We start from the raw sequence: 14,529 nt of genomic DNA, 5'->3' as shown, positions 1-14,529 counted from the left end.
CATTTAATAGTTTAAGTATTTTACTCATCTATAATTATCTTAATAATTACCTAATTAGTTGAGTATATTTAATCATAAATACAATATCTAACATGAATATAGATATAAAACATCTTTCTTTCCTTTGAAAAACCAGACACGGTTGCAGTAATTAACACATTTATAGGACAAATGAGAGTTTCCTAGCCACTAGATGAATTTCCTAGCCACTAGATGAATTTCCTAGCCACTAGATGAATTTCCTAGCCACTATATAAAACAAAGCTAGTAAATCACAGATCCATCTTTATCTGTTTCATGAACTGGGCTTCTCTACTAGACTGAATTTGAACCAAGAGTTCAGCATCCTTGGGGGCCAAGGATGGGAACACAATCTGAAAAATAAAATTACAGACTACTTGATGGTGACTATAAAAATAATTCAGAATCTCCATAATTATTTAAATTTGGTATAATTTTATAAAACGGAAATATATTCACTTGATTCAAAAACTGACAGACCACTATCTACAAATTCTCATTCCACCATTCACTCCCACAAACACACAGACACTATACTATTCTTTCTTATGAACCTGTCCAGAGCTTCCTGATCAAAAATAAACCAATCCAAATGTTCATTTTTATTTTCTCCCTTTTTACACAAAAAGCATATTTCACACTAATCTGTAATCTTTTTTTTAACATAAATTATTCATCTTAGAGATTTTTGTATATTGGTAAATAGAAAACATCCTTTAAAAAGAAGTTGGATTAAGTAATGTATGGGTCTGCAATTCAGACCTTACCGTGTCCCACAAAAGGGTTGCCCCACTGTGCACTCCCACAGCAGAATGAGACTTGCTCCCCAAAGTGTGCCGATAAAGCACGCTATCAAACTTCCCAATTTTGACAGTCTGAAAAATGCCATTTCAGAGTAATTTTAACTCATATTTATATTGAATGAGGGGAGGTATTTTTTCATATGCTTAACAGTCACTTTTATTTCATCTGCAGAATTTCTGTTCACATCCTTTGCCAATTTTTCTATTGGGTTTTTTCCCCTCTTCATTAGTATCTCAGTTTTCTTTATAAATTTGGTAAATTTGCCTATTGTCCCGGGAATAAGTTTCAAACACTTTCCGCCAGCTTATTACATTTTGACTCTGCTGATCATGTTATGATGAACTTACTCTTTTTTCTTTAATGGCTTCTGGATTTTATGTCAGAATTACAAAGACCTTTCCTATTCCAGCTTTACTAAAAATTTCTCTCATTTTCTTTTCATTTCATTTTATACATTTCAAGTATGATCTGTTTGGAACTTATTCTGTTGTAAAAATAACTTTCGTTTCCTAAATGACTAGGCACTTGTTTCTTAACTTCTATGATTTAGGATTTTTTTTTTCTTAAAACACTAAAGTCACTTAGGGATTTAAATCTCTTCCTATCTTCTGTCTTTAGTCTAATCATGTGCCAGTACTGTGTTTTAATTAGAGACAATATTACATATATTAAAATCTGGTAAATTAGTTTCCATTACTGTTATTTTTATGCAGTTTTTCCTGGCTACTACTCTTGACTTTCTTCACCTTGAGCTTTAGAACAACTTGTTGACTTTTAAATGAAAATGTGTTTTTTTTTTTTAATCAAAATTATGTTGAATGGATAAATTTATTTAGAACTGACATCTTCATGAAGCTGTCTCATCCTATCTAAGGACATGATGTGTCTTATAACTTGCTCAAATCCTCTCTTGTGTCCTTGAATAGTGTTTCAAAGCTTTCTTCATACCGGTCTCATATATGACAAATCTATTCTTATGCATTTTACTTTCTCGTGACTATTTAACTGAGGTCTTTCCCTCCACTGTATCTTCCATGTCTTTACTTGTATGAATGCTATTGATGGCTACAAATTATTCTCACAATCACCAATTCTTTTATTATTTGCAGAGTCTGGCTGCTGACTCTTTTAGGGTTCCAAGATGCACAATCATAAAGCCTGTAAACAGTGGCAGTTCACGATTTTTGTCTCTCTCATCGCCTTTTGCCCAATGGTGCTGGCTGGCGCTGCCAACATGACACGGAACGACAGCACTGACAGGTGGCACTGGCCTTTAGGGGGAATGTACATAGCTCCTCATGCTTTTTCCTCATCTGCGAAGGCCACCTTTTTCTCCTTAGGTGTAAGGATACTAAACCAATCACTGTACTCATGGTCATGCTCGCATTCCTTCATTAGTTAATATCCCGGAGAATACGAACGGCAAGCATTTTATTTAGAACTTTCACATCCATATTCATAAATAAAACTGGTCCGAAGACTGCTCAGTTTTACTCTTTTCAGATTTACTTACTACTAAAACTAATTTGGGTTTATTTTTAATCTCTAAAACCATTTTTAAAAGATTTTAAATATTTGCTTTTTAAAGGTTTAGTAGAAAAGCTGATAACAAATGGCCCTGCTCTATCTTGGGGCTGGAAGGAAATAGCTCTTAAGTTCTCCCCATTCTTCTACTGGAAACTGTTTTAAGCACGGACAAATGAGAATAATGGTGAGGTCATCTGAGGGGCTCAAGAAAGGCTCCTGAGTAGTAGTCTCTGGGTTCTTCATATTCATCGCTAATGACCACCTGACTTTGAATATACCTGAAGGACAGGTGGGCCGGATATAAAATCTTTGTCTTATATTTGCTTTCCTTGAGTTTGAATAGCAATCACTCCACTCTCTTCTAGCATGCAGTGATGCCAGCCTAGGTTTTTTTCACCTTTTTAGAAACTGAGCTGATCTGTCTGCCTGACTGCCTTAATAGGATTCTGCCATTTTCTTTTTTAAAGAATATTTATTTGGCCAGACCATGTGCATGTGAGATCTCAGATCCCCAAGCAGGGATCAAGCCGATTCCCCCTGTGTTGGGAGCACAGAGCCTTGACCACTGGGCCACCAGGGAAGTTTGGTCATTATCTTTGAAGGCTAATGATGTATATGCCTTAATACCAATAAGTGTTAACAGTTCTTACTCGTTTTTCTGACCAAATGACGTATACCCTTTCAACAGGACTTATTCTAAGAATATTCTTGAGTAATATCATTAAGTATTTGTTCTGTTCACTGTTTGGGATTTTCTTCTTTGAAGGGAATTCAGTTTTACGTATGTTAGATCTTCTTTGCCCACCTTCTCTACTTTTTTTAAATCCTGTTCCTTGCTCTGGTTTCATTTTCTTTGATTCCTTCTTTGCTACTCTTTGCTCCTGTGTTTTCTTCCCTGTCTTTTCTTGCTTTGGCTCCTCCTCATTTCATCTCACATCTGTGATGGTTCTGTTCTCTTCCAATTGTGTCCTAAATCCTGACACTTCATATTTTATGACCTCTTGTTTCCCTACCATCTTCCTTGAGTACTGGCTTTGTTTGTGGTAATCCTTAGTGATTGTTTCCTAGCCTTTTTTTTTTAATTCACAGTAGAATTTCACCTGTTCTGTGACAGTGTCATTCTGGTGAATGTTTTTCATCTATTAGTCTTGTTAAATTTCGCTCTTTCTCATCTTAATGGGTACAATGCTGAGTCGGCTCTCCATTACTCCACGCAGAGTGAGTACTATGTTGCTTGCCCAGTAGGCCCTATAGAAAGTGCTTTTGTTGACATTTACTGAGCTGTAAATCCTCTCTCCCTCATGCTGTGCCTGCAGCTCCATTCAAGGACCCCATCTGCCTCTTCAAGGTAAACTGCTCGTGTTTGCTGGCATTCCCTGAGAAAGTCACGTGAGCTGTGCTGCCATCACTTCTGTGACATCACTATTCTCCCTTCATCTAGAGTTTGTGCTCCTTTACATCCTGCTGTTCTTGAATCATGCAGCTGGTTGCCTGTTGCTTTGTAAACCACCACAGAGGAAATGAAGGAAATTGCTAACTCACACTGCCAACACACCACAAGGGTATCCACATGTGATTTTTCTAAAAGAGGTAGCAAGAATATAATTTTTTTTTAAGAAAAATACTTCAAAAGTACAATTTGATACAGAAAATAAACTCACTTTAAGAGCTCATCCCTTTCTGTCTTCCGTGCGAACACTATATCACTGCACTTGTTCTGGAACCTGACAAGTATTTCAGTCAGCTCATTGTAAAACTACAAGCAAAGAACAAACATCAGTGACAAACCAGAACAATTTTTAATCTAAGAGGAACACAATTTAAAGCTCATTTGTCAATAACAGTTAAAGAACTAAAACCCTCTGCATGAGAGACAGTCATACCACTTAAGTCCAGTACCTTATTGTTAAATATGACCTAAAATATTTTGAAAAAAATAAATAAAATAATCATTAGAAAGTGCTGTCACCAAAAATTCAGTGACAAGTTAAATTTCATGATTGTGAACAAGTTTCCAATTCCTAGAAAAAAATCTACTACTTAATAAAAACAACCTATTTAAGTGGAAACATTAGATTTGCATGTTCATTTCAGAAACGCAGGCATCATTTCAGAAACCTTTCGAAGGATTTCCAAAAGCACTCTGGAGAGTTTTCTCAGCTTACCTATTTCAACAAAGCATTTTAAATCAAATTAAAATGGCATTTTACTATCCTCTCTCTTTGGAAGGTTTTGGCAGTATTTCTGTGCTCTCTTTGGAGGGTTTTACATTATACCTACTGTATTAAAATTGAGATAACTTTATTCAGTCATCATTGTGGAGTTAAAGTACCAAAAGGAATTACGTACTTGAAAAACTTAAAAAATCACTTGCTCCCCAAAATTGGTCAAACCAAATATAAGCATTTCCCCAAAAATATTTAAAGGAAAGGCTAGAAAATACTGAAACATATTCAGTAAGCACTCTAAGACAGAAGCATATCACAAATTTATCATCACCTAAACCATCGGCAGAGACTATGAAAGTCATACCAACCCCCTTCCCCATCACGTATCAGCTCTGACTACGACTCCTATTCCCTCATAATTCACTCAGATTGGCCGACTTTCTATCATGTAACAAAGTATTGCTGATTCTTGCTAAATCCTGCTACCTGAAATGAATGTCTACGCATACTCATTCTGCAAAGTTCCCATGAAATCCACCACCTTCATTTAGCTTTCTCCCGCTTATAACAAAGCTCTCGGGGGCCAAAGTCATGAAAGCTAAAGAATTCAAGATGAAGAAATGATTTGGTCCAATTGGAAATACCAATTAACTTCTCAAACTATATCCTCACGGCCACACTGGTCAGTTAGCTCTTATTTTTTGTGTGCTTCATACCTTTGTGCCCTCCTTCAGATTAGCCACAAGTTCAACAAAGTTGTCATACGCAGCAGCTAAATTCTTCAAGACTTCTTCTCTTAAATTGGCTTCATTGTTAGATTGTTTCATTTTTGAAAATTCCTGGTGTGAGACCTTATGAAAATAAAGATTTATGCAGTTATATATATTTATGAAATTAATATCACTCATGACATTTTTACTGATACTTTTCCAACTATGAAAATCACCTATGATTACACTGAGTTATTATTAGATATTTACCTAATATATTCCCTTTGGAGTAGCACAGTACTTTATAGCTTTCCATTAGTAAAATTACCCCAAATTCAGTGGGCATGAAAATATAACCAACAGTTTACAGGCTTCTATTAATATGGAATACTTGCCAAAAACACAATCCTAAATAGATAGATTTAGTCCAGATTATCCCTCCTGTATACAGATGATCCCTTCTGTAATTTTTTAAATAAAAATCTTACTGAAGTATATAAACTTTACCTGAATATTTTTAAGAAGTCCTTCCTGTTTCTTTAGAGACTCCTGGACTTTAGTTGTGAGACCCCCATAGATTCGATCCAATTCGGTAACAGAAATAGCTTCTTCATTTATCACACCATCTTGAGCCAGAGCAGTCAGAAACTTGCTCGTCATGTCAAAATTCACTGATTTCAGGTCATTCTCCAGCCCCTCTCTTTCCTTCTTTACTTCATCAAGATTTGTCAATAAGGATTTTAAGACATTCACCACCTGTACAATTTAAAAAAACTTTTAGCTGAATTGCCCAAAAAAAACCAGAAGCCAATTACCAGAAGGGAATTATACAAAGGTTCACCAGGGTCAGGGAGAGATGATTTCTCAGAGAGCCAAGTATAATTCAGACATCAGGTTTACTTACATACAGACACTGCTGTACCTTTAGTGGTTCAGCCTGCAATGGCAGCAGCAATAATGAAAACAGATTTACTGAACATTTATCATGCCTCAGGCACGATCCTAAACACTTCACAGATTTAATTTAATGCACTCCTTACAATATCCCATAGAGTATGTATTTCTTACCTCTATTCCACAGATGGAGAAACTGAGTCTCAGAAAAATTAAGTCACCGGCCTGAGGTTACACAGTTACTAAAGCAGCAGAGGTGAAACCTGAGACCTAAGTCTGCCTGACTCCAAACCACTCTCTAACCACGTTTATACTTTACTGCGTCCTCACGATGATGTAGAGGAAGGTGTGTTTTGTCAAGAGATACCCTATTTTGCCAACATAGTGAGATTGAGAGAGGGAGACATGGAGATAAAAATAGAGATAACGATACATGGAGACAGCACTCGAGAGGGGGAGAGAAAAAGAGAGACAGAAAGCTCTAAGTCATACACTGATTTTAAACCCTGGGAGAGAAAGAAGGGGTAGGTCCTATCTCTCTTCACATCATGAGTTCTGCCTCTCATTCAGTCCAGGCGGTCTCTGCCTAACAGCCACATGATTCATAAATGCCTAACACCCCTATGTGGTAATAGTGTTTCAGGGTTCAAGTGCCTGCCCTGTAAGGCCCTTGTGAGCTGCTCCCTTTCACTCACAGCTCTTCACACTTCACCTGGGCAACCCCAAGTCCCCATTCTGCTTGACCAAGAATGCTCAGAGCAAGAAAGTGGGCAAAGAAGGGACCGTCCAAGAACCCCATCTCCACCCCTGACTCGCTTCTTACCAGCAGCAATTTCAGCTCCAAAGGTCTCCTCACCTACTGCCCATGCCTAAGAAGCTGTCCTGCTCTGCAGTCCATGCCCTTAGTCATCAGCTGCTTGACAGGAGGGTCCAGGGCAACCTTCCCATGTGAAAACTGAAACCTGAGGAAAAGCCTCAAGTTTCTTCTACATTTCAGCTTCTGGTAACCACCATTTATCTCCTAGGTGTCCTCTCTTAAATGCAGAGTCTCTTAACATGTTCTAACATGACTCCCAGAGGTCTAAGAAGCATCAAACCACAGACACTCTAAAAGGAAGAAGAGGGCAAAGAATCACGGCTGGATGGGCACAGCAAAGTCTATTAAAGGGGCCTAGTAGAATCTGACGTTAGACAAGCAGGTCAAAGTCTTGCTTGCAAATGACTTCCAGGACATATTATTAAATGAAAAAAGGTACAAAAGCATATACACTGTATGTCGCATTTTCAATGAGAAGGGAAATCAGAATATAAAGCTATACACACACATAATATATTATGTTTATCTGTGTGCATATGTATTTTTCACAAATACAAAAGCACTAAACACAGACCAGACACTAATGAATACTGTTACGTATACAGAGCAGATGAGAATAAGGTGGAAAGAACAGGGCTGAGAGTTCTCTACAGGAACCTTCTGAACCATGAACATTCTTCTACCCATCCAAAACACAAAATTAAATCAAAACTGCAATACAGAAACGAAGGAATCTAGCTGTCCAGCAAAGTGAAACATGATGACATAGAAAACAATATTTCAACTCTTTGATTATACTCCCTTAGTGAATGTCATGGGCTTTGTTACCGTATAACCAAGGACAGTTTACCTGGAAAATTCATCTGCAAAACAAGGATAATAATAGTACCTTTATGTCAGGACAGTTGGAAAGGCTGAAGTAAGTCCATATAAGTGCTTAATGTAATTTCTAACACAGGCTAAGTGCTCCATAAGTAGGAGCCATTATTATTAACTGTTGGTTATGTCTCACGGTTTAATTCTCTACTTTGCATGCACTGTGGACTAAAAAGGCTTAAGCACAGAAGCACTCAGACAAGAACAGAGGAAAAATGAGGAACAGACCAAGAATTAAAGTATCCTTTATTCTGCTAAATTATAAGGATTTCTATAATCATGTAACACAGTTTGTGTTGGGGGATACAGTAGCATATATATTCGAAAAGGTTTTGATAGCTTTACCTCTTGATAAATTTAAATTGACAATGGAATCTCAACCTTGACTTTAACCCTATGTGAAGGTTGCTTGGCCATTAGGAAAGTAAGAAATGTCATTTTCTTCTATACGTATGTTATGCCTAACAGAAGTTCAAAAATTTTATAGAAGTCAAGTGAAATAAAGCTAGGGGAGAAATAGGAATATGCAGAATTAATTTTTTAAAAAATAGTCTAGTAAACAAAGCTGAAAGTCAGGACTATCTTGAAACAGACTGTCTTATATAGTATAGAAACTAACATCCTCTCAGTACCTAAAAACAGCTGCCCAAACAGAACAGATAAATAACTAGATAGTTCGCCTCTTCAGAAAGAAAGAAAAAACAGCCCTACCCATTATGCTTGGACCTCTTAATAAAACAGGTACTTTGTATCACGTTAATAATCAGCAATTCAAATGGCTGGGTGTTTCTCATAAGAACTCTGGCTAATGTGTCATCAACTATGGTGACAACTATCTGAAGGAGCTTTAATAAATAAATGATGCTTGCCTTTTCTGATAAAGATACATGATGAATGAATATATACAGCACTGAAAATTGTTGGTTACCTCCATGCAGAAAATCTAGTTTCAATAAAATAACTTCATATTGATTGTCAAACTTTTCTTCCCCTATGTAATACTGTTCTGGATTAACAGAGCAGCTATTACAAATTTTAAAAAAAATTTTTTTTTCCTTTTCTATAGAGAGCAGAATCAAAGAACGAAAGCCATGTAAGTTCTGAGTTGTGTATGTGACACTAAAAAGAAAAAAGGGGGGACATTAAAGAGAGTTCTAATAAAATCAAAAGAAGCCAGGACATGCTGCTGTTCTATGGGTGTGCAGTCTCTTCTTTACAAATTTAATATTTCAACCACCTTCCTTTTCTCCTCGACATCCTCAAAGCATCTGACTTCACAGTGGTCATTCTCTCTGGCCCCCAACCAGAGATCCAGGGTCTGGGCATATCCCGACGCCGTTTTCCCTTCACTTCAGGGGCCGGCTTCCACTCAACCTCTGGTAGCTGCTCTGCATACACTCACTCTCGGATCCTACTCCTGTTCACCTTTCTGCCTGTCCTCTGTTCTCATAATGTGCCAATGTCCTAAGAAGCCACCTAGGCAAGGGGCTCCAAATGCTGGAACGTTGAGAATTCCGTCACCTAAAGCCCCCACACGTCTCAGTTTCTACCTGTATCCCGGTTATCTCTGTGTATGTCTCCTCTCCTACGCCTGCTTGTGAATGGGGAGTGAGGGCTGGCCATCGTGTGTACCGAGCGCAGTGCCTTACACAGCAGATGCCTGTCCATTAACTCTTGCCTGAATGAATACATGAAATGCTTCTGAGCAAAGACAGATAAGAAATGACAATGATAACTTCTGAGAACTACTGTCACAGGAAATTCACCTCCTTCAAGAAGGTTTCAGGAGTATCTCTTGCCCTTTGGCTTACTTTCCTGTGTGCTTCAGGGCCCCTATCTCACCTCACAGTGATCAGTCACACCCATCCCCTTAGGGTCTCAGCCAATCACGCTCCCATGAGCCTGTACCCAGCAGAAATACCATGCCAATGTGATCCACTATTTAACATGCACACCTTGACAACCCTCCCTTCAGAGGGAGTCCCAGGGAAATATGGTAGAAGGTGGCATATAGAAAGATGCAAGAAACAAAGAATGTGGTCAGAGGAGGATCTGGCCAATCCAGTCCTTCCCCCTCAAAGAAGTGCCTTTACTTCCAAGTCGCTCCCTTTTATCAAATTTGAATTAAACACTGTGACTACATACAGCACTGAGCTCACAGAGGAAACATTTAATAAATGGATAGTAATATAACATTTACACAGTGTATATATATCATGTCGCTCTAAACACATCCACCTCCATGTACATCATTTTTTTTAAAAAGGTCAGTAAGAAGAAAACTGGGCAATTCACTGTGTGTAATGGCTTGAACATAGCTGTCAGAAGCGGCCGGCCACCCATATCAAAGCACACATCCTCACCTCACTGCCCTGCATTGTCTTCGCCGGGTTAGCAGAAGGGATGGCGGCATTCAGCTCCGGCTCCGGCTTACACAGGAGCGCAATGGTGTCTCGGTGAGCCTGGTAACGCTCCTTCACCTGTCCATCTGCTTGCACAGCTTTATCCAAAACAGTTCTGAAGTTGTTTCCCTCTGTAGAAGAAGAAAACAATGTTACCAGAGCACAGTAATGGTTTTAACAGTGAAGTGCATAAGCTGGTTGTACTTTCAATTTTGTTCCCCAATTTTACCTGTCTCCCTGCCAGCCCGAAAGTACCAGATGACAGAAACTGAGCTCCTGTCAGTCTTTGCATCTCTAGTGTTTTATAACCTTAAAACACCTTTGTGGTTACAATCCACTAAATAAAAGCCAATTGACATTAATCTTTTTCTACAACTCATGAATACAGAAAGATAACATTCACTCCAAAAACTGTTACAACTTATTTCAAAAATGTTCCTGTCTCAAAGGATCACTCTTTAAATTTGACTTATAAGAAAAGCAGATACATTTTTAGAAAATTCACAATAGTATTAAATACTTTTTACAGAGAAATAAAGCAAGTCTAGATATCGTTTATCTGAACAAGCACAAAATCTTTACAATCAAAGTCTTAAAAATAATAATTTGGCCTCAGGTTAATTTAAAACTCATCTTTTACTACCTGGTAGTATCACTACTATGGAGAAGGCAATGGCACCCCACTCCAGTACTCTTGTCTGGAAAATCCCATGGATGGAGGACCCTGATAGGCAGTAGTCCATGGGGTCACTAAGAGTCGGACATGGCTGAGTGACTTCACTTTCACTTTTCACTTTCATGCACTGGAGAAGGAAACGGCAACCCACTCCGGTATTCTTGCCTAGAGAATCCCAGGGATGGGGGAGCCTGGTGGGCTGCTGTCTATGGGGTCGCACAGAGTCGGACACAACTGAAGCGACTTAGCAGCAGCAGCAGCAGCATCACTACTAAATGAAATGAAATCACAACACCATATACTTATATAAGATCTCATTTATCTTCTTTTATAATATGCAGAAAGCTTGGAACAGGAAGTAAGAGTTACAGGATCATTTTAATATTTTCACTTTCTTAAGAGTCTGAACTTATCATGGTGAACATCCTTGTTATTTTTTATCTTACATGGAACTGAAGCAAAACACCTGGATTTTCATATGGAGCCTAATTCAATCAAGCAAAAATTGTGGATACAAGATGAGAACTTACTCAAGTGAAAGTCATTTAGGGACATTTTTACCTGTTCTTAAAGGCTTATAAAGTTCATTGGATGGCGTTCTTTGCCAACGTTCCTTGAATTTTGCCCTTAAATCATTGTCAGTCGCTTCTTCTTCATCCAACAACCTTAATGACTTTTAAAAAGGACGCAAAGCAACAGTGAAATATCATTTCTGGTGTAAAAAACTTTAGAACATTTTTAAAATGATCATACTCAATATAGGTGAGAATTAGTGAGCTAGGGCTATTCCTACAGTACTGGTTAGAATATAAATTAGTACAATAATTTTCACTGTAGAAATCCAAGTCATAATATACTGAACAAAACATCTTGTAAAACTTAAGGCTAAGTTAGTCATTACCTTACTCAGTGAAATTAAGAGGACTAAGAGATTATGTATATCCATATACCAAAACTACTTTTAAATGATTTTTTTTAAGATTAAATAAACAGAAAGCCTTTAGAACTTTGAAGCCATAAACAAAACAAAGAGAAAACTGATTAATTCATACAAATAAAAGATTTAGACATCAACCCAATACAACAAACTGAAAATTAACATTAAAAAAAAAGCCTTTCGAATGCAGAGCTGAGAAAACAAGACAGTAGAGGCAGAAACGTAAGAAAGTGCTAATCCACCAATGGACTCAAGTGCTAGAGTCAATGGTACCTGTTAATGCCTGATCGTTTAGAGCAGAGATCTGCAAATTGTGTGTCAAACGTTAGAGTAAATATTTTAGGACTGGGGACTACAGTCTCACATATTCTTTTTTTTTTTTTTAATAACTGTTTTCTAAAAGTGGTAAAAATCATTCTTAACTAGTGAACCATATAAAACAGGCCACAAGGTGGAGCTGGCCTACTGTCCATAGTTCACCAACTACACATTCTCTAGTGGCTCAGAGTGTACATTTAACAGGAGACAGGAAACACAGGTGGGGCTAATATGAGTAGGAGATCAGATCAAAGGCACTCTCTTCCCTCAAATGGGGACTTCCAAATAGATGACACTCAGTGGATGAGTATTTAAAGGAAAACTGACCAACTGAAGGGAATTTGACCATCTGAACCCTGGCTCTATATAGAAAAGAAAAGAAGTATCACCTCAAGATTCCTAATCAAAAGCCTGAACTTAGGGCTGGAAATGACTACCTGTATGACACAAACTCCTAAAATGAATTTCAAAATAAAAGATTAACCACACACACACATACACACACACAAAACCCTCCCAAAAAAGTTTTAAAATACAGGAAACACACAAACAAAAACACTGAAATAAGAGGAAACAAACCGGTATGAGAAAAAATCAGGAAAAAATAACAAATCACAGAACCAAACCACAAAGACTACTGACCCTGAGATAAGATAAAGAATATAAACTAAACATATTTAATATGTTTTAGAGTAAAAGTATGACAGGAGAAAGAAGATGAGAAGAACTGAAAAAGAGCCAAATAAAATTTCTGGAAATTAACGAAGTTATAAAATTAGGAAGCTAACTGATAGCTAAAAAAACTGCTGGAATATAACTGAAGAGAACTAGTGAACTGGAAGACACTCCAGAAGAAATCAGGCAGAAGGAAGCACAGAGCAACAGAAAACACAAGTGGCTGGAAGACCCAGAAAGTAAACTGAGAAGATTCAACATCAGAGATGAAGAAAGACATAATAATGGCAACTGGGAAAAAGCAATATTCAAAGAAGTGAAAACTAAGAACTTTCCAGGATGCATGAAAGACACAATTTCTCAAATTCACTGAATCCCATGGAATATCAAGCAACTTAAATAAAAGAAAACCCATGCCCAGACACATCATAATAAACTATAAAAAAGAAAAGTAAGTATACAACTTTCATGCTGTTAAAAAGCGGGGGGGGGGGGGGGGGGGGTGAGAAAAAATGGAGGGAACTCAATAAAACCATAGAAAGTGAGGGTGAGGAGAAACCAAAGAAAGAAAACAGAAATCAAAAGAGAAAGACAAGTGTTATAGAAAAATATGGTTCTAAATATATGAATAATTTAACCGTCCAGAAAGAGATTGTCAAGCTCAAAGTAAAAATCTTATTACCATATGGTATTTGCAAAAGACACAATCACAAAAACACACAAGTTGAAAGTCACACACACAAGAAAACTACAGACCAGTATCCCTTATGAATATAACTGCAAAATGCTCAACAAAATACTACCAAACCAGATCTAGCAGCACATTAAAAGAATTCTACACCATGACAAAGTGGCATAACCTAGGAATGCAAGGGTGGTTCACACTTAAGAATCAGTTAATGTAATACTTCATATTAGTAGAATGAAGGGAGAAAATCCATGTGATTATCTTGAGACACAGAAAAAATATTTGACAAAATCCAACACCCTTTTATGATAAAAACACTCAACTAATTAAGAACGGAAAGCAACTTCCTCAATCTGAGAACAGCCATCGATGAAAAACTTAATAGCTTGACAGTGAAAAACTGCAATGTTTTCCCCGAAGATATTGATCAAGTCTGAGGACTCTCAATGCTTAAATCAGGATTGAACTAACTGGCGCAATTACAGTAAGAAATAAAGAGCATCCAAAAGTGGAAAGGAAGAACCATCTCTAGTTGCAAATGATATGACTTTTTATATGAAAAATCCTAAGCAATCCATAAAATAACTATTAGAGATAATAAACAAATTTAGTAGAGTTGCAGAAAACAAAATCAACACACAAAATCAGCTGTATTTCTATACTCTAGCAATGAAGAATCCAAATAGGAAATTAAGATAATTCCATTATAACAGCATCAAAAAGAATAAAATAACTAAGAATCACTTTAATCAAGGAAGTAAAATACTTAGAGAGTGAAAAGTATAAAACACTGCTGAAAGAAATCAAATGGAAAGACAGCCTCTGTCCATGGACTGGAAGCCGTAATACTGTTAAAGATCAGTGATATTCTTCAAACTGATCTAAACATTCAATACAATCCTCATTAAACTCCTACTAATTTTGGGATTTTCTACATATAAGGTCAAATCAAATCATAGTAAGATACCACTTCATAGCCACAAGGATGGCTTCTTTCTCTTTTAAGACAATTATGA

At 37.2% G+C, this 14,529-nt stretch overlaps 1 protein-coding gene across 4 annotated transcripts in view; it reads right to left on the bottom strand.

The window, feature by feature from the left end:
* The window catches only part of PDCD6IP (programmed cell death 6 interacting protein), a 68,441-nt gene that overhangs the window by 5,469 nt on the left and 48,443 nt on the right, over positions 1–14,529 (bottom strand). For all 4 annotated transcript variants that reach the window (XR_011250801.1, XR_011250800.1, XM_069561350.1 and 1 more), the window contains exons 11-15: positions 11,457–11,568; positions 10,181–10,350; positions 5,738–5,986; positions 5,237–5,371; positions 4,014–4,108 (exon numbers count right to left, since the gene is read on the bottom strand). Coding sequence is in view for 2 of the 4 variants with exons in the window: in XM_069561350.1 (XP_069417451.1) it covers positions 4,014–4,108; positions 5,237–5,371; positions 5,738–5,986; positions 10,181–10,350; positions 11,457–11,568 (761 nt within the window). In the remaining 2 variants the exon portion in view is untranslated. The remainder of the gene's footprint in view (positions 1–4,013; positions 4,109–5,236; positions 5,372–5,737; positions 5,987–10,180; positions 10,351–11,456; positions 11,569–14,529) is intronic.

The sequence above is a fragment of the Ovis canadensis genome, chromosome 19 (assembly GCF_042477335.2).
Source record: "Ovis canadensis isolate MfBH-ARS-UI-01 breed Bighorn chromosome 19, ARS-UI_OviCan_v2, whole genome shotgun sequence".
Classification (NCBI taxonomy): Eukaryota; Metazoa; Chordata; class Mammalia; order Artiodactyla; family Bovidae; genus Ovis; species Ovis canadensis.
This window is presented reverse-complemented; position numbering and strand designations above follow the sequence as displayed.